Here is a 19,659-nt window from a genome sequence, read left to right on the forward strand (position 1 = left end):
TAAGATCAAAGAAGAGTTATGTGCATTCTCTGCCATAGGGAAAAAGTAAGACTTACAATAGCATGAAAAGAAGAGTAGAATATATATCAGCCATGTAAAACTCGTTAAGATTTGGTTCAAGGGTCTAATATGAGAGTGTAGACATGCTGAGCTGTATAATAATGAGTGACAGGGAGAGGCCAGAGTGGATCGGTCTGGGTGTCTGGCTGCTGACAGCTGACACTGCACATAGCCTTATTAAAAAATAAAGATGTTTCTACTGCACTCTCTACTCCCTTCACTCATAGGCATTTTGTGACAGACACTGAGAACCAGCTAGGCCTGATAGGGACAACAACTCCAAATGTGTCCCTGAAATAAAGATAAAAATAACAGGACTGTGATTTGAAATCAATGTTTTTGTTTTATTGTTTGATTTTCAACCATCACACAATCATTTTTAGACAATTGCCCGCTTCTTGTCTGAGGACCACATGTTCTGAGCACAAGTTGCTTGGCTTTTTCTACCAATGCAATTTAGAGACAAAGGCAGAGACAGGGAGGAGAGCATCAGATGGGCTCATTTTGCAGCTGGTTGCTCCAGCCTGCAGTAATGATACACCTCAGTGATTCACTGCTGACCAGAGTTCAGTAATAATGACTAACAGAAAGTTTATCATGTCATGGATGAAAAAATCCTTGAAAGAAACTTTAATTTTTGCCAATATTGTCACACCAGAACACTGGGCTATACTTATCTTATGAATATGATGGAAGAGTCATGATCCCTGAATTGGGAAACTATGCTGCTGGATTTAATAATTTACTACATACTTAATGACTCACTTTGTCCTCAGTAGCTGAAATTAAAATGAAACTCACTGAGCAAACTTTTCAAATAAAAAGACTAATGCTGATCAGACTTAAGCTGCTCTCACAAAAGATAAGTGAAAAAAAACTTTGCTGATTGTATTGTGTTGTCAACAGGGCTCTGGGGGAGATAGTGAGAAGGAATTGGCCACTGGAGCATGCGAGATAAGGCGTGAGTTAAGGCAACATTGTGATTGACTTGCGCACACACAGGAGAGAGAGACACACAATACGGACGGACAGCAGACTGCTCAGAGCTGTGGAGAGAGCGAGCAGAGTACGCACGGGCATCAGTCCTGTGCTGCACGGCAGAGCAAAGAGACTTTACTTTTGGTCCAGCGTTAGATGCAATCTTGGACTATGTCTGGGCTTCTATTGGGAGATTTCCTTTAAAGTCTTTGTTTGTTTAGAAACTAACAACAATGCACTCCGCTGGAGACAACTAGCTCCAGAGGTGACTCTCCGGGGCTGTGCGCCGTACTGGGCAGCCGAGCGTCCCTCATCACAGCCCGGTCACTATGAACCACAGCGGTCACCTTCTTAAGTCATGCCTCGTCGAGTAGTTCCAGGGTGCGCGTGAGCGACGGAACAATAGTGTTTTTGAGAAGGAAAAAGAAGAGTTAAGAAGTCAAGTGGCGCGAGCCCCTGACCCAGAGCAGATAGCCTATCTCCCCCACAGCCCCATGCAGGATGCCCGGGCAGCGCCGGGGAGTCCTGGTCCAACTCAACCCGACTTCATGACGCTCTGGGCAGCCTCGTCATGCGTCTCCTGCCCGAGCCAAGCGCACAGTCCCTCCGGATCGTCTTTCTCTTTATCTTCGTGATGGGGGTGACCCCTTCGCCGGCTCTCACGGCCGGCTGTCCGGACAGATGTGTGTGTGACGATCAGTTGGTGGTCCAGTGCGCGGGCCAGGACCTGACCCTGTTCCCCAACGACCTGCCCCTGGCCACGCGACAGCTCATATTGTCCAATAATCGGATAGGAGAGCTACCTGCGCTGCAGCTCAACTACCTGTCTGACCTGGTCTACCTGGACTGCAGTAACAACTCCCTCACAGAAATATCTGAGTCCACTTTTGGAAATCTGCGTAAACTCGCCTACTTGGACCTGTCGTTCAACGTGCTGCTCCAAATCGAGGACCGGACGTTTGGACCGCTGTCGTCTCTGGTGATGCTGCGACTCACGGACAATCCCGGGCTCAGTGACATCCACCCGGACGCCTTCTCGGAAAACATGGCGCTGCAAGTGCTGGACGTGAGCAGGAACAACCTGACGGTGTTGAACATCAGCAGTCTGATCGCGCTGCCCGCACTGCGCTCTCTGGGGCTCAGCGGGAACCCGTGGAGGTGCGACTGTGACACAGAGGACCTTTGCCTCTGGGTGCAGATAGAGGGCTTCAAATTCCAAGGTCAGTCCCCAGTGTACTGTAGAGCAAATAAAATGTCACACAAGACATCCTCGGGTGGTCAGACATCCGCTCTGGAATAACAAATCTAACTCTTATAGACCTACTACAACTTTAGTTAAGTCCGTTATTACTGCTTGTAGAGGTAAAACCTACTAGGACATCATAATATCCTTAAGTTGCAGGCATGGTGTAACATGTCTGTAGCAATGGGGCACATGATGCCCACAAAACTAGTAAATGTTGAAATGTTTTAAGCCTAAATAAATATGTGAAAGAATGATGGAACCACCAGTCTATGATCTTCCACCTTAGACGTGTTTCAAAATTCAGGTCTAAATAGAAAAAAATAGGATGCCCCAGTTATGTAGTATATTGTTATAACTCTGTTAATGAAATTCATATAGTCTTCATCAAGTCAACCAATCCAACTGAATAAGTCCTGGGTCCCTAATTTCAATCTTCAGAGCTTTACCCCAAATCGCAGTCCCTCACGCGTCACACAGCAGACTTCCTCTGTGGGCACATGTTGAGCTTGAAGCTAATGATTTGACCTGGGAGTCAGCGCAATCTTCAGTCTTCACTCCCTCTGCTCTCTCATCAGTAACCTGACCCACTCAAACTGCCTGTAATGTCTCAAGTTTACCTCAACAAATCATCTCCTTTTTGTGGCATTTACTTCAAAACCAACCACCACCACCTTATCATCCCTGAAATAGACCAGCAGGATTCAAGTGTCAGGCTTGGTGATTAGATGATGAGGGCTTTTAGGAGTTAATTGACTTGGGTTGCACAAGCTGGTAAACTGGGCTAGGTCTCTTAACAATGGGCCTTTGCTTTTAATAGCAGTCAGTGTGATCTTGGTGTGTTGTGGTGTGGGTCCTGAAGGCAGAGATAATGTGGTGTCCTTTTGCTGTTCTCACAATAGCTTTACAACTGTGTGCTCTGGATCTGGTTTAGTCCAGGTGCAAGACAACTAAGCTCCAAAACACTGCTCATTGGGTTTTTTGGACAGTATGTTTTCAGTAGTTGTGTAAAAGGCATGCATTTGATTACACTTCTTCACATTTGGATTTGTTTTTGCGGTTGCTATGTGGCTGTCTATGTAGGCTGCCAGCTGAAAGTCGCTTCACAATAAGCAAGAGAGGCAGCTCCTGGCATGTGTTCAAATAATCTTGTTTCTTCAATTTAAATGTCATAACCAAATTGATTATTGGATTGAATGTGCACTAAAAGGAGAATGACAAGACCCTCAAATTTGTCAGGAGCAGGAGCTAAAGTATTTGTGTAACATTAAAAATGGCAAAGAAATTCCTTATGGTCATGTGAAACTATAGTCCATCTACACAGCAAATACATTAACCATGTTTGGAGAAATTTTAATTCAAAAATAAGTTTGAATTGGAGTCAGGAGTAGTGTTGTCACGATACTAAATTTTTAAACTTGATTTTTATACTAAGGAATAGACTCAATACTCAATACCGATACCATGATTATAATAAAAAAAACACTTTTTATTTAGACAATAGAATATAATTTTCAATAACTAAATCATATTATTTTCTTTTATATTAACATGCAGTCCTACATTTGTGTAATTCCTCAGTAATTAGGTTCCATAGTGGTCTATGGGCATTTACTAATCTGTATGGTCTTGTGCTTGTTCTGATACAGCTCAAGATCATTCAGGAAAGGTTAATTTCTGTCCCATAAACTGACATTTTAGCATCGATACTTGATGAAATGACTATCCATTTTCAATACTAGTTTTAGTATTAATTACTAAATTACTATTAATCTAATAATCTATTCTGGCCAGCCAAGACATTCTTAATCTATACAAAGACAACTCTCTGCAGACGGCACCAGTTTGTCTGTTTGATACCAAGAAACAGATTCAATACTTGAGACCAATTTCAATACCACAATGATACCAAATTATTTTTCTCAAAATAATGTGTTTTTATGTAGTCTTCTACTAGTTTTAATATATATCAAGTCAATTACAATACTACCCAGGAAAAGTCCAATGTTAGGCCAATTAATAGTTTATTGTTATCTGGTCAGTTTTTACATTATCAGAGCTCAGAGCACCTGGACATCCCTGATCAGTGGTGACACTACTTGGCTTTTTGGGATTTCTTCTTCTAACATTGTCAAATAGACTTTAGGCACGGTTGCTTTTCAACTTTCAAAAAACAAGTAAAAGAAACTGTCGGTCCCTGGAGTTGTTGTTTACTGTCACTTTTACATCACACTTTCACACATTGGTAATGCTCACAGCTCAGTCCACTGCCCAGAAAAGACCTTAGGCTAAGATTAGGTTTTATTGAGCTTTTGAGTGTAGCCTATTCAAAAGGACTACAATAGACTCCATACTGCCATCATACCATATCTCTGATAGAGCAGTGATGCATATGCAGAGACATACAGTAACCAGTGCAGAGGTAATAGGTTCAAGAGCAGTGAGTAGTGCAGTATTTGTGTGTTGCATGTTTGTATGTGTGGGGCTGGTTGTGTAGCCCTAGGTTCTGCCTGTGAGTATAACGTCCCAGGACTCCAGCTGTCTCTCCCTCTCAGTGTGAGAGTGAATCAGGTGCAGTGGAAGTGTTGTTTATCTGCAGCTGAAAGAAACATCTTCAGTAACCTCTTTTGGGTCAAAGGTTAACAACCTCAGGTAACTACAGAGATATTTCTGCTCACTAATGGAGTTCATGGTGACTAGAGGAGCACATCAGTATTGGCCAATTATAAATAGGGCACATGTAAACAATAACCAAATGTTGCCATATATATTGTACTTACTACATACACTTTACAATTACATTACTATGTTCTGTAGTTCATTTAATTATTGTGCAGTACAACAGCCATAAAGAAAGTTATACTTCATACGATATGGGTTAGACAAGGATATATACCTACTGTAATAGAATTTTTTACAGTACTCTATCTTGTACGTCATTTAGTTTACAGATGTTTGTTTTTATGTGGCAATTTACTGTTCTATAATATAGCACCATAAAAATGTGCAGGCTTATTTTATTTCTTAGGGTTTTCCTGTTTATTGCTCTGATAAACTCTGATAAACATGATTTTGCATATTTTACTTGAAGCCATCCTTTTTTGGCTCTGGACGTTAGATGCCATCAGCCTCAGCTGCAGAAACAGCTCTGCCTTGTCAGCAAACAGAAACTGGATGTTCAAGACCCTTTTAGGAGCTAGTGCTGTGAACAGTGGAGAGTTTTGAGGAGAAGTCCAGCTGATGTGGACTTTGATTTAATACATCCTCATGGCTGGATATAACATACTTTTAGGTAACATTATAGTGGTTTATAGCAAACACCTATGTGCTGTGTAATATTTTAGATACACTGTGTTTCTGTTGTTATTTATTTGAACAATGTTTTGTGAAATGCATACTATGGTCAACAGGTAAAGAGCTGTTGTATTATCAAGCTCTAACAGGGTCAGGCATCATCAGGACACCTTATGCAGGCTGTAAATTCTCCTTTTGCCTTGGTACTCAATTAGCCCTGTGTCCGTTTATACATTAAAAAATAAATAGATTTTTTTTCATAATTCAGCTTCATGTACTGCAAAAAAGAAAAGAAAAGTTTTGGCTAGAGTTTTAAAGTGAAACATAACTGATTCTAATCATTGATCTCAAAAAGGTTTCTTGAACCAGACTGTTGGACTAAACGTCACTTATACCTATATCTGCTTCCACGATCTGAGCACAGTGGTGAAAACTTCTTAACACTACAGGGCATTTTTACTCAAAAATCCCTTGATCAGTGGCAGTTAATCAAAGTTACAACCCTGAGAAATATAGAGCTGGTGTAAATGCAACATAGAGAGGATTTCTACATTACGTGTCAAACACATGCCTCCTGTGTGTTGATCCTGTGTCGATTTATCTCAAGTCATCTCAAAGCAGTGGGTTCCTTTTCGGGGCCCTTGTGTTATGGCGTCAGCACTGTAATAGCTCTCTACTCTTAGAAACAAGGATGACAGAATTAAAGAACCACATCTCCTGACTGACTCAAACCCAGAGCCAGTCTCATGAGCAGAACCTTGACTCGGTGGTGACAGTGGAAACGTCCATGTCCATTGCCATGATGAATGAATTAGATGTGACAATAGCTGTTTTCTGTGTAAATTCTGCTCCTGCTGGTACGAGATGCAGCCAGCCAACCTCTGCCAGTGTTCAGCATGATACATGGGGTTGTCATGTTGCAGCTAAACTTCCTCGCATAACTGGTACCTTGTTACAAATAGTAAACAAAAGCGAAAGCACTCACCTCATCATGTAAGTCATAATCAGAGGCAGCCATTGGTGCTGTGAAATAGATTTATCATTCTTGACCTGAATAAGTTTCCATGTCTAAAGTGACGAGGAGTTACCTTCCCCTCTTAGATCCTCACGGGATCACAGCAGCACTCACTGCATTACAACAACAAAATTGGCATAGTTCCATAATGTTCATAAAGATACTACAAGACATGGAAAAGAGAGTCTCCGCTGCAACATGCAATTAATCGGTGGTGACACAGCCTCGACTGATAAGGAAACTTAATCCTTCAGTGAGTAAGACCTGCCCCTGGCTCCTCGTCGGTTTGTCCATGGTACGCCATGTAGCCATCCCACGGGCTGAACCACACACTGTCCAGTCGTGCATATCGACTATGATAGTGCACACCGGTTCTGATGACATTAAACTACAACAGTCCAAGATGTTGGAAAGTGACTTCAAATCACTTATAGACACGGTGCTAAAGTTGGGAAAACAATTTGTAATATCTGGTCCAATTCCATCTTCCAATTTCGGTGACATGAAGTTTAGTCGGATCCTCCAACTTCATGTATGGGTTATTGCAGTACTCTAGGAATTCCTTTTGTGGATATTTTTTCATGGATTCTCAAAGAGGAATTATAGTCCACAATGGCATTCATTTAAATAATGCTGGGGAAAACTATTGAGTGAGGTCTTAAATGCTTTCCTCTCCATAGACCCAAAGAAGTAATTATTTCCAAAATTATGTTTCAAACAGAACTCAGGAAATAGTAATAATTTAAATTTGTAACTTTAAGCAAAGGAGTGCCCCAAGGATCATTTTTGGGCTTGCTACTTTTTACTATTTTTATTAATTCCATAGGCACAGAACGAGAAAAAAAAAAAAAGCTTTCCGTTATTTTGCTTCCCAAAAATGTAATACAGTTCAAGGACATGTAAAACTGGTGCCACATACATTGGTGCCACTAATGCATTTTAATAATCTGGTGATGGACATATATAGTCACGCCTGCACCTGTTTTTTATGTTTTAAATGGACCTATGCAATTATTTGTTTTGTTTGTTTTTGTTGGTATTGTACTGCATTATAACAGGGCACTCATGAAAAAGAGCCTGGTACTCTCATGGGCCTCTTCCTCTATAAATAAAGATAAGTGAAAATGAAATATCCTTTATTGCCAAAAAGTTACGTGACTGTCCCTTCCTTAGCCTTTTGAAAAGAGAAGCATCATCACCATGTCCTGGGTTGCACATGAGAGTATTATGGCTCCAGTACGGGGGGAAATATTTCTGGATGCCTCACCATCCCGGCACAAACAGCCAAAGCAGAGGCCACACATGGGTCAGACGTTTAAATATTCATCAACAGAAACTGGATGTGAATGAGATCACAGAAGGGAGCTGGGAAGTATTTGTTTGTGACGCCAGGTTTGACGCCAGGCTTGTCAAAACAAAAATAAATGGGAAAGATAATAAAGTGCATGTACAAACAAGTTATCAATCAGCCCTAGGGCCCAAATCTGCCACTCAAATGTATCATTGTTATCACCACATGCATCAAGAACTTATTACCATAACTAATAGGTTATGGAGTTAATACAAGGACTAAATCAAGTCAAACAGGACATAGGACACACAGGACCTATGCAACAGTGCGAACATAAGTTTTTTCTATTGTGTCACAATCATTGTATTTTTTATGTTTTGTCTGTAATTGATCACAACAACCTAAAATGTAAATCAGGTAGTATGTCCAAACTAAGATTTTCTTTTTTTTTCTTTATTTCTATTAATTATACGATTATTTCCATGCGAGTAATTATTAAAGCCTCATTTTTACCCTAGAGTATATTTGTAAAAAGTATTTGTACCTTTAGAATTTCTAGTTTCTCTTGCACCCTTTTAGGTAGTTGACATAAAAGACAATAGCAGGATTCACAGTCATATTGATTGAACTGAATGCACCGCTTCATTTCTAGATGGTGGAAGAAAAGACAACACATCACATTGATATAAGAGTCAAATCTTCTGGTGACACTGCCATTTATTCAGTTTAATACAGGTATAGACAGTGCATTATTTATCAGCTGGAAGCCAGTCCCATCTGGTGTGGCATATTGAATTTAGCTGGCCTACTTGTGGAGCTCCGACACGGTATGTTTTTATGTCTGAGTGTGTTTTCTGCTCCAAGATCGATGTGGGAGTGTTTCGGATGTCGTCACCTCGGGCAGACAAACAATAGCAGTCAGGACGCGGAGATGACAAGGCTAAATGAAGGGCAATATACAGGCTCCGGGAGACATGGGACTTTATGATGCGAGAAAAACATGAGTGATACAGAATTTATGCATAGAGCTATTATCCCCTGGCTATTATGACCCCAAAGTCAAATTTGACCGACTAATGAGAAATATAGTTTGTCAGTTGGATTGGAAGATACACTATGTAACTTTTCTTTTCTTTTGTTCAGTGGACAGTATTGCATTAAACATATTTATTTAGCATTTATTCAAATACAGCTGTTTTTATTGCTCAAAAATACTCCACAGACCTGACCTGTTGGCATCACCTTGTTAGATAAGTTTAATGCCGTGCTATGGGACATTCCAGGCAAAGTAATAACATCTTCCTAGAAACAAACAGGTAGCAAACTCTCCTCTTAAAAAATTACAAAGTGCTCTCTCTTTTTTTCTCTTGTTCTTAGATTTATCTTAATAGTAACGGCTTGGATTTATATATTGCACTTAACCAGCTACACAAAGATCTACATCAGTCCACCTATTCTATTCCAACTTTTAGGCCTGCATTAAATATAAAAGTACTCCAGTGCAGGGACCTAGCAAAAGGAGATGTCCTGATAACTGATTCTGCTTGAGGACCGTAACATTATTGCACATATCTGATACTGTGCAGCTAGGTATGACTGTAAAATGTGCTAAAACAGTGTTGATCAGCTGCGATAAGATGATAAGAGGGCTGTTGCTTATCTAACCTTCACTCCTCTCTTCACTCATGCGTTGCCAGAGGAAGAATTAAGAGCCTATAGAAGGAAAAAAAAAACACAATGATGGTAATCTGACTAATGCTGCGTATGAGAGGTGTGCAAGCGTGTTTTCTGAGTGCTATGTGATGGAGGAAAGGTCAGCTATTCTTAGTCTTTCTGACCTCACCGTGATGTATTTAGTGGACTAAACAGTTTTTCATCCTTTGTCTAATATGCTAGATAATGGGCTAATCAAGTTTGAATGCCATTGCTCTTAACCCTCAAAATGAATCTTTTGACACTGGCTAGGTTTGTCATACGCAAATTACTTTTCCCTCTAAAATGGCATTTACATGGTACCACTGCTGTTACGCATGCTCCTTCTAGTCAAGGTCCTTTTAAACATTTCTTCATGCTTTCCTGCTTAATCATGTTTTCTCATGGTGTAGTTATGTCCTGTTACATATAACTCTCTATTCTTGTGAAAAATTGAAGCCTTCTGTATCAAAATCCTGAATGTCATGTGACTTGTAGCTTTAGCTCCTTTAGCTTGTGCACATCAGTGCTCCCAGTGCATACATAGATCTATCTTACAACTTGCTAAAAATGTAATTTGCATCATTCTTTAAAGCTCTCCTCAAAGCCTTTCCATTAGGTATATGCATTCTTAAGTAATGGCATTGTTTATACAGCATTCACTTGATATAGTCCTATAACGCCCCTCTCTCCTCGTCCAAGTCTGAGACCACACTGGTTTCCATCTGCAGCAGCATAATTAATCTGCCCATGAACAGTGGGGTTGCCCAGTTTATGACTGTGAGGCTGTGCCCTGTAGGTCCAACCCCCTTCTCTCATCATCAGTATGTTTAATAAGAGCTTACTGTAAACATGTGGACACAGTCAACTTTAATAGACATTTTAAATCATTATCCTTTTTAAATCATTATCCTATTATATCATTAAAACATAATGTAGAACCATCTCAAAATATTGCAGTGTTTACTTAATTTTAATTAAAGCAACACCTTATATACCAACATGACTCCGAGGGGAATAGGATCAAACCATATTTCTTAACTTTCTCCACAGAGATAGTTATGTTTTATACCATATGGTGGAACATTTTACAGGACATTTTAACCACAGGAATAAAATGTATATTTCGACAAACAGGTGGAGGCCCTTCACCTGTAGTGGACAGTAAGGTTTGTGGAGATGCAAGCCTGTAAGGATAAATGTTTTTGGGGTAAGAAGTAATGCAGGGGTGCTTTAAGGTGGGTTTTCAGTGTTTTAGCACGTCTTTGCAGAGGATATGTTCTAAGCTAAATAATTGTTCCCTTCTTGATTTTCTAATTGCAACCCTCTTGCTAATTGAAATGGAGACTCACTGTTGGAGAGTGGATTTTCTATCGAGTTCATTGTGACTCTTATACAAATTCAGGTCAGGTTTGCATTATTGATTGTCATTGTATCCATGTTGTTTGGTTATAAACTTCAATTATGTCTAAGCATGAGGTGCACATTGTCAGAGTGCTTAGAGCGTCAGGTTTTAAATGAGGAGGTTGTGGGTTCAAAATGTTGCAGTTTGGTGGAATTGGTGATGAAATTTTGACCCATGTAAATTAATTAGTTAGTTAATGTTTATCTGTTAATGTCTTTCGGGTTTAGCAGTTGGTCTATGTTGCTAGTGGCGTGGTGCTTCCAGCTTCTTACAACAATTAAACAACAAATAATGATAGCTAAATTCATGCACAAATTCATTGACCTTAAAACATAAAAAACAAATGCTGACTGAAGATACAGAATAGAATATTAAGACTTTTTATTAAAAACTCAATCTAATATTTTTCCCTTTGTAAGATAAATTATATGTCACACACTGTGCATTATAGTCAGGTTATGCTCTAGATCAGTGGTCCCCAACCACCGGGCCGTGGACCGGTACCGGTCCGTGGATCAATTGGTACCGGGCCACCGGAAATAATTAATTATTTCTGTTGTATTTATTATCTGAGTCTGAACAATCGTTTATTTTGAAAAATCTGTGTGAATGTGTGTGTGAATGGGTGAGTGGTTCCTTGTTGTAAAGCACTTTGAGTGCCTTGAAGGTAGAAAAGCGCTATAGAAAAATTTGCCATTTACCATTCTCTTGGTTACATTTCCGTCACTTGAGCGGCGACAACTTAACCCACAAATGAGCAAAATGAAGGGGGAAAAGGCCCAGTGAAGAGACAGAAAAAGAGCCAACTTTTTTAACAGACAATACCAGGAGTTCTACTTGAACTGTGGACAGGTGATTCCCACAGGTGATTCCCACAGACCAAGCCCGCTCTGCATAATATGCGGCAACCCCCCCCCCCCCCCCCCCCCCCCCCCCCAGCATTTCCACAGCCACAAGCCTGATATGCACAATGCACTGTACACAGTACAACATGAGGTTGCATAGGATCACCATTCTGCTTCATCATATGCAACTATATGTGTGTTCATAAATGCTGTTTATTTGTGGAAATAGCTCCTCATCAGACTCTCTTATTTATCCATCCATCTGCAGAGTTTCAGTCAGTGCTGTGAATTGCAGTAGAGCAATATATAAACTGCAGTGCACCAAGCATGCAAAAAGGTAAGGCAACTCCCTCACACACACACACACACACCCACACGCACCCCCATGCGCACACACACACACACGCACATACACACACATACACACACTATAACCTGGAAATGTCCCATGTATTATTTCTCTATAGGATGACTGTCCAAGTCTGCAAGTACTTAAGATGTAAAACGGGCTTCAGAAGTGGTTTAAAGTGGTTTCTCTCTCTGTAGACGTGCTATCAGAAAAGATGTCGAGGCTGGGACAAATTAGGGTCAGTTTTAGCTCAAGTCTCTGGAGTAAATCTCATGCTGTTTAATTAAATAGCATCTTTGAAATCCCTGACTCATAACCAGAGCACCTTTACAGGGACATGAGGAGACCTACTGGACCTGAATGTAGGTTTATGCTCAATTTAGAGGAAAGTAACAAAAGTACTTTTTAAGTAATTGTATGAGTTATGTATATTCTCAAGTAATTTTGTTGCATTTTGAAGTAAACCTATTAATTTATAGTCTATAGTAATGTACTAGTGCTGCGTTAGTACTTTTTTGCATAGACCTACTTTTGTATTACCTTTTAATTTTATAATAACCACTATTATAAGTACATTACCTTGAAGTATTTACTTGAGTAGAGATGGCCATACCTCTTCTATCTCTGCACCTTGACGTCTTCATAGATGACAAGATTAAGCAGGAAAAATTTGTGCTGTGTAAACAGTAGATGAAAGTTGAAAATGTCAAGGACGGGATGCCAGATTGAGTGTGTTGGGTTTTTTTTAACCTAAGTGATGGAGCAATTGGGAAAAAAAATGACTATAAGTGACAAAGCAACAGACAGTGACGGGAGACTGAAGTGAATCATCTGACTGCCACCTTCCTCTGTGTCCTCCAGAAAAACGCAAACGATTTTCTCGCATCTCAGATGAGACGCCTGTCAGGAGTTATCTGTGTTTATGGTTTGAAATAAAGGAGTGTTTTGAGTTATGGGCAACCATAAGAACCAAAGTTAATAAGCCAAGTTAGAGTTTTATGATAATGGTGCACATATACATTTTCTGGTGGAGTGTCCAGACTCCTTGTCTCTGAGATGTTACTGTTTTGCCTGAAATTATTTACAGTATTACAAAAACATGTCTATCTCCATAGAGACAAGCAGGAGGCCAGCAAATCAAGTTACAGGTCAGATCTGTAGAGAGGGGACCTTTTTGAATATTTTTTGGAATAAAATACCTGCAACAGGAAAAAAATGCTAAATCTGTGGAATATTCCAGGCAAAGCAATAACATCTCCATGGAGACAATCACTTAATCGACCCTCCACCAAGAATGTTACATACTGCACCTCTAACCATTAAAGAGTAAAAATTAAGCAAGTAACAGTAGTGGTGATAGTTGCTGGAGCCAGGTCAGAAGGAAGTAAAGTGCCCAAGGGAGAGTTAAGGACGTCATAAAATCTTCTTATGTGGAAATCTCAAGAATGCAGGAAAAGAGCGTATAAAAATTACACCCTAAAAGTTATTACCCGGATAAGCAACGAACCATTGAGAGACGTGCAACAAGAAACAATCTGACTTTGTCCAGTCTAGTTGGGCATCTCATCATGTTAATGTCAAACATCAAAACTATGATTGGACACATATGTAATAAACAAAAAATAAACTCAAAACGACTCAAAACATGTTTTAATTTTTTTTTAAAACTAGCCACTGCATTGCTTCGATCACTGATTTGCACTTTTGGCATTCCTTCACTCAGAAATGACACGGGTGTGAAGTGAAAACCATTTCAGGAGACTTTCACTTAAAGCTCATTGAGAGAAGGCCAAAGATTTGTAGCACTGTCAATAAAGCAAAGGGGGGATAGTTTAAGGGCTGGAATTAAAATATTTAGTTGATTTATTTAACTTATTTGCTATAATATTTCATATATCTTGCAACATATATTTGATGTCTTCCATATGTATATAAAATATAGAAAACATTTAAAAAAAAAAAAAAAAAAACTTTGAACAAGAAGTTTAACTTTATACTATATACTACTTTTGGTAGTGTATATGTTCAAGTAAGCCATACCCAGAGACTGACAACATACAATGTATGCATGCCACACTCCCACACATAACACTGTTTATACAGTATCTCACTCAATGTTAATACAGGAGAAATATGCATTGCCTTTCACCTTGTGCAGATGTGATTCTGAGATGTGATTAGAGCTCTCAGTGATTTATGTTTGAAATCATACTGATTAGAGGACAGAGGGCTGTGCAGATGGGGGCATTTGTCACACTAAACATCCTCATGAACACCCACCATTGGATTAGACTCCTCTGTGTACGGTGTGCACACTGATACCTTCCATTCATTTTTGAGGTGTCAGAGATTAAGTTGCTTTATTTTCATTCTGGGTCTGTCAAGCTGTGCCAGAAGAATTTAAAGGACATGCAACATTATTCAACATTATTTTTAAATCAACCTAACAATGTTTCATTTGTTTGTGTAATCCCTCAGTGAAAATGTTTGAAGTTAACTCATTAACATTTCATTTAAGTATATAGCATTCTTGGATTAATGTCAGTGGTGGAAGAAGTACTCAATTTTGTTACTTAAGTAAAAGTACAGATACTGGAGCAAAAAATACTAGTAAAAGTATAAAAGTAAAAATGTATTTCACACATATTTTGAGGTCTTATAAAGCTTCCAATGTATTGATTTTGATGATTTGTGATTAATTTTATTCAGTAGAAACAGTTGAATCAATCAAACTGTTTTTATTTATATATTTTTTGTTTGCTCAAAGTATGAACATGTCTCACACAATAATGAAAAATACTTTTACTTTTCAGTCCTGTTAAAAAATGCAGTGGAGTAGAAAGTGCAGATACTTGCTCCCAAATGTAGTGAAGTCAAGTAAAAAGTATCCACTTTAAATGTATTCAAGTAAAGTACAGATACCTAAAATTTGTACTTAAGTACAGTACTTTACTACTTTTACTTTGTTACATTCCACCACTGATTAATGTAAGTCAGCAAGCACTGACTGACATGAAACACATTCATCCAATTATACATAAATTCCCCCAAACTGTAGTAATTCGACTATTATAATTTATAGCTAAAGCTGATCTCTACTAAATGCACTGAGATCCAGCACTGTACTGAGTATGAGTATGTCCAAGGCTCACTAAATAGACATTTCTCAGACGTCTTTCTTAATAGTCAAGTTTATATACAAGTAAGAGCTAAAAGAATCCCTTTTAGGAGTTACAGGTCATCCCAGGACACATCATAAAAAGAAGAGCACTCTGAAATCCACATCAAGCTGAGATTGCTCTGCCAAACAGGGGGAATTTAGACACTACATTTGGCAAAGAGTTCAGACCAGCACAATAACACTGCCAACAATGAGAGGCTAAACTTCTACAAGATGCAGGTGAAAACTATGAGGCAAGCGCTCGAGTATAGCCTGGGGATACATAATGGTAAAAGTTCATCCCATTTGGAGCGTAAAAGTTTGATAAGGTCCAGCAGACAGGACTGACGTGCATGAGAGGCACACCTGGCAGGTTAATGAGAAGAGCAGGACCAGGCCAAAGCCAGACAGATGGTGAGAGATAGTGACCCAGGGACCAGGGTGGAGAGCCAGATTCACCCAAATAAACAATGGAAGGAAAGGTCTGGACCAAAATCGGTGATATTAAGGTGGAACTCATGGGTTTCAGCTTCTTTATAGCCGACATTTTGAGGACATTTCACTCTTCAAAACATTTTTTTTATTTTGTTTTGAAACATTCATTGGCTACATTGCTAATGTTGCATCACTCTGAAATAGGATAGGAAACGGATAGGACTATGCCAGATGCGTCACTGCATCAGTTGCATCAGTTCTGCCAAGACTCAGTTCCTAAACCTATAATCTAGTTTAACTCGACCCTAACCTGACTGAGAAACAACATTTGCTAGCATTGCACCAATGTGGCTTTTGTGTGGCATAACATAACAGTGATGGGAATTGAAGAGATGGCCTGACTGCTGACATAAGCATTGACATGGGCGACAGTAGCCCAGTTGGTTCAGTGTTTTTCCACTCATCCGAAGGCTGGAGGTTAAAATCCTGCTCTCGACATAAACATCATTGGTTAAGCGGTCAGATCCACTGACCCACAGGTAGGTGGTGTGATTCCAGCTCCCACAAATGAATACTGTTGATATGTCCTTGGGCAAGACACTTAACCCACCTCACCCCCAGTGTCTGTGTACACTGGTGTGTGAATGTGTGAGTGGTTCCTTGATGTAAAGTTTTGAGTCCCTTGAAGGTGGAAAAGCGCTATATAAAAATGTGACCATTTACTATTTTACACCATACTTCTGCCTTAATCTTTTTTTTATGGCAGATTATAATAAAATTGTAATAGTACACTTTTCACACTTTCAGATGTACCATTTAAGTTTTGTTGATACAAACTGAAATGATGTAACTGGTTTTTTACTCACATTAACCATACAATCCATTCAAGATAGATCTATTTGTTCTATTAAAAATATTAAAATGGCATTATTATTCTGTCACATCATATCCCAAATCACACACACTGTATTTGGACCACCACCTTGGACCTCTAATAAGTGTATAATTTGGAACAATAATAAAATGCATTGTTCATTTTCTGCATATGAATGCTTATGTGGTATTCATTGCAAACCAACATCTTCAGGTTCTGCACTTATTGTAAAATTCGCTGTACTACAGATGTCTCATTCATCAAAACAGAGCTAATGTCTCAAAGTACAGCTGATATAAAGCTTTTCATATTCTGTGAAGCTAATTTGAGACTGAGTACATATTGTGCAAAAGCAACTTGGCTCTGTGATTGGAGCTGTGGTCCAAGTGGGCAGCACTGGTTTCCTCGGTCTCCATCTTGATTGGAGCCTTTTTCTTAAAGCCTGGCATGTCCTCAGTGAAGTATACATCATCTGTGAGACTTCTCCATCTTTGCCCCATCAGTCATTCACATGTGCACACTTTTGGCTTTATGAGACCGTGAGTGCTGTATAATTAACACTGTGAATGGCAGTAATTCATCAGGCAGGAATAAAGCCAGACTGTCTCATCATCTGTCACTAGGGATGGATGAGATTGACAAAAATTAATATGACAATATTCAGATTATAACAATCATAACAATGCACATGCCTGTAAATGTCACGTTTTGATCTTCAAGTTTTTAATAAATAGATCTTGTCTAGATTCAAATGTTGCATCTCTCCAAACCAAAAATTGCATTATATCCCGTTATATTCCATTTGTATTTTTCACACAACTTTTCTTTCTTGATATTTGTTAAGTTTGCTTATATAATCCTTTGTCAAAAACTAATTATCTCTATAAATTCACTACACTACAACTCATGCTTTACAGTAAAAATGTATTTTATACACCTCCAGTAACTACTGAAACAAGCTTCCATGTAAGAATTTATAAATGTTTTTTTCCATCATAGATTCCTATCTGTTTCATTGTTTAGTGAAGCAGTGTGGACATCAGCAATGATCCCTAAAAGGCCACCTACACACTCTCAGCTTTGATCAGGCTGTTAGATACATATCATTGCATCGTTCTCTCACATCTCTGCCAATTGAACTTCGTGAAGCTACAAAAACTCTTCAGAAGTTACTGTAGCAGAATGATGCATCCTTTTCTGGCTGACCTTCACTTTGGATTTTTAGATAAAAATTCAAATAACGTTTGTATTTGTGGACATTAAATGTGATTTTTCTTCTTTTAAATTTATTTGAGCAGAGCATTTATTTTCATTTATGAAAATCAATTTCAGTTCAAGATGAAAAGCATTAATACAGTGATCTCAGTGCTAAAAGAACTGATAAAGTTGAAATTAAATTTTAATGAAATGCCTTTGAATTCAATTTTTTTCTGCTTTATTGTTTATTTTTATGCACTTGGAATCAATATGAGCATCAAAATAACTACAAACTTTGACCTGTGAAATCATATGTTTTAGATTAATGAAAGCATATTATAGAGATTTTCAAAGTAGGTACAGAGCTTTTGATCTCTGTAGTCTATCTCCTTCTAACTGGGCCTGTCTCATATTAAAACAGCTAAACATGTATTATTCAGGGGCTTATTGTCACAGCGTTTCTCTCGCCTCTCTCTGTGTGGTGGCTTGCTATCACGCCAGCTGATTATCATTTTCCTCATTACGGACCACAGATGTTTTATCAGTGAAAACACTCATATCCTTATCTCTGTGGCTGCTGCTCAGTGATTTGTTTGTGTATAATTGCGCTGCATATGGACGGGTTGCCAGGTTGATGTGTTGAGATCACCTTTAGGGTGCGTGTGCGAGCGTGCGCCTGCAGAATAATAATGTTACCATGCCCTAGACTCCAAAGACCTGCATTACTCAGAGGAAACCCATATTGTCTGTAAGGAGCATTTATAAAACTAAGGTTATCAAATCTTTGTTAACTTCTGCTTGTGTGGATCTCTGTGTTACATCTATTAGTAAAGGTGGCTATTGTTCATTGACTAGAATCAAAATTTCAATTTCAATTTCAAAATTTCAATCAAATCCCAAAATCAGGATGTTCGAAATCTAGAGGAAATCAGTTCTTCACTGCTCCTACCTAATAAAAACAGGTATATTAAAAACATATTGGCTTTACTGGCAGAATTCAGTGTGTGGCTGTTGTTTTCTTTATCCAAAAATATTATGCCCATTTATTTTGTATTATTAGTTGTATTGATCACAACTTACTCACTGTGTCACAATTTGCTACACACTAGTTGCATGAAGGTGTGTGTGCCAGTGTGATCAGCCCTTGTCCTTTCTGTTCCAGACGAGGGTCAAACGATGTGCCACAGCCCCTCGGAGCTGGCCGGACAGCGTTTGGCAGAGATGGGCATGCAGCTGCGGGCCGACTGTCACCAAGGCCTGGGCTACTGGGACTACCTGTTCTTCATTGCCATCGGCTTCGTCATATTCTCCGCTGGGACCGTGTCGGCGTGGGTCATGGGTGTGCTCATGGTGCTGTACGAGCGCTACACCAAGAGGAAGGGAGAGACGCTGGACAGTGATGACGAAGGGGAGGACAGAGGCGGGATGGGGGGTGGAGGAGGAGCGAATACAGGGAATGGGGATCTGAACAAGCCCGGTATGGAGGTGTGACTGAGAGGCCTGCACAGAGCGGGGGGCTAAGGTGACTCACAGACTGCTTCTCTACGGAGTGGAGATCAGCTCATGCTCATTATCATATCTCTGGATTAAAGGGGGTTATATGTAGTACTGATATTCAGTAAAATGAGAGCAGAAGAGTGCTGCTGATGAAGTCTTCCAGTGTGGCAGGTGAAGTGTTCTGGTGTGAAACTGCCCCGATCAAGTCAACCCATTTCATCATAATAGTTAAGCCTCTTGTATATGACATGGTGGGTATTAGTGCGTTGTAATCTCAGCCAAGCAGACAAGAATCAACTGGTTTCAGCAAGTTGTAGTAGCTGA

The 19,659-nt window shown here is 39.4% G+C and overlaps 1 protein-coding gene across 1 annotated transcript; it reads left to right on the forward strand.

Moving 5' to 3' along the window:
* Positions 1–1,194: 1,194 nt before the first annotated feature.
* LOC117370098 (leucine-rich repeat-containing protein 52-like) lies at positions 1,195–19,329 on the forward strand. Its single transcript, XM_033965456.2, has 2 exons — positions 1,195–2,258; positions 19,001–19,329. The coding sequence occupies exons 1-2, from the start codon at positions 1,610–1,612 to the stop codon at positions 19,327–19,329; spliced, it is 978 nt and encodes a 325-aa protein (XP_033821347.1). The 5' UTR covers positions 1,195–1,609.
* The last annotated feature ends 330 nt before the right edge of the window (positions 19,330–19,659 follow it).

The sequence above is a fragment of the Periophthalmus magnuspinnatus genome, chromosome 4 (genome assembly GCF_009829125.3).
Source record: "Periophthalmus magnuspinnatus isolate fPerMag1 chromosome 4, fPerMag1.2.pri, whole genome shotgun sequence".
Lineage (NCBI taxonomy): Eukaryota > Metazoa > Chordata > Actinopteri > Gobiiformes > Gobiidae > Periophthalmus > Periophthalmus magnuspinnatus.

Coding starts and splice junctions, on each gene's coding strand:
- LOC117370098 (XM_033965456.2), top strand. CDS start 1,610: ATGCGTCTCCTGCCCGAGCCAAGCGCACAGTCCCTCCGGATCGTCTTT. Junction 2,259..19,000: donor AGAGGGCTTCAAATTCCAAG/GTCAGTCCCCAG, acceptor TTTCTGTTCCAG/ACGAGGGTCAAACGATGTGC.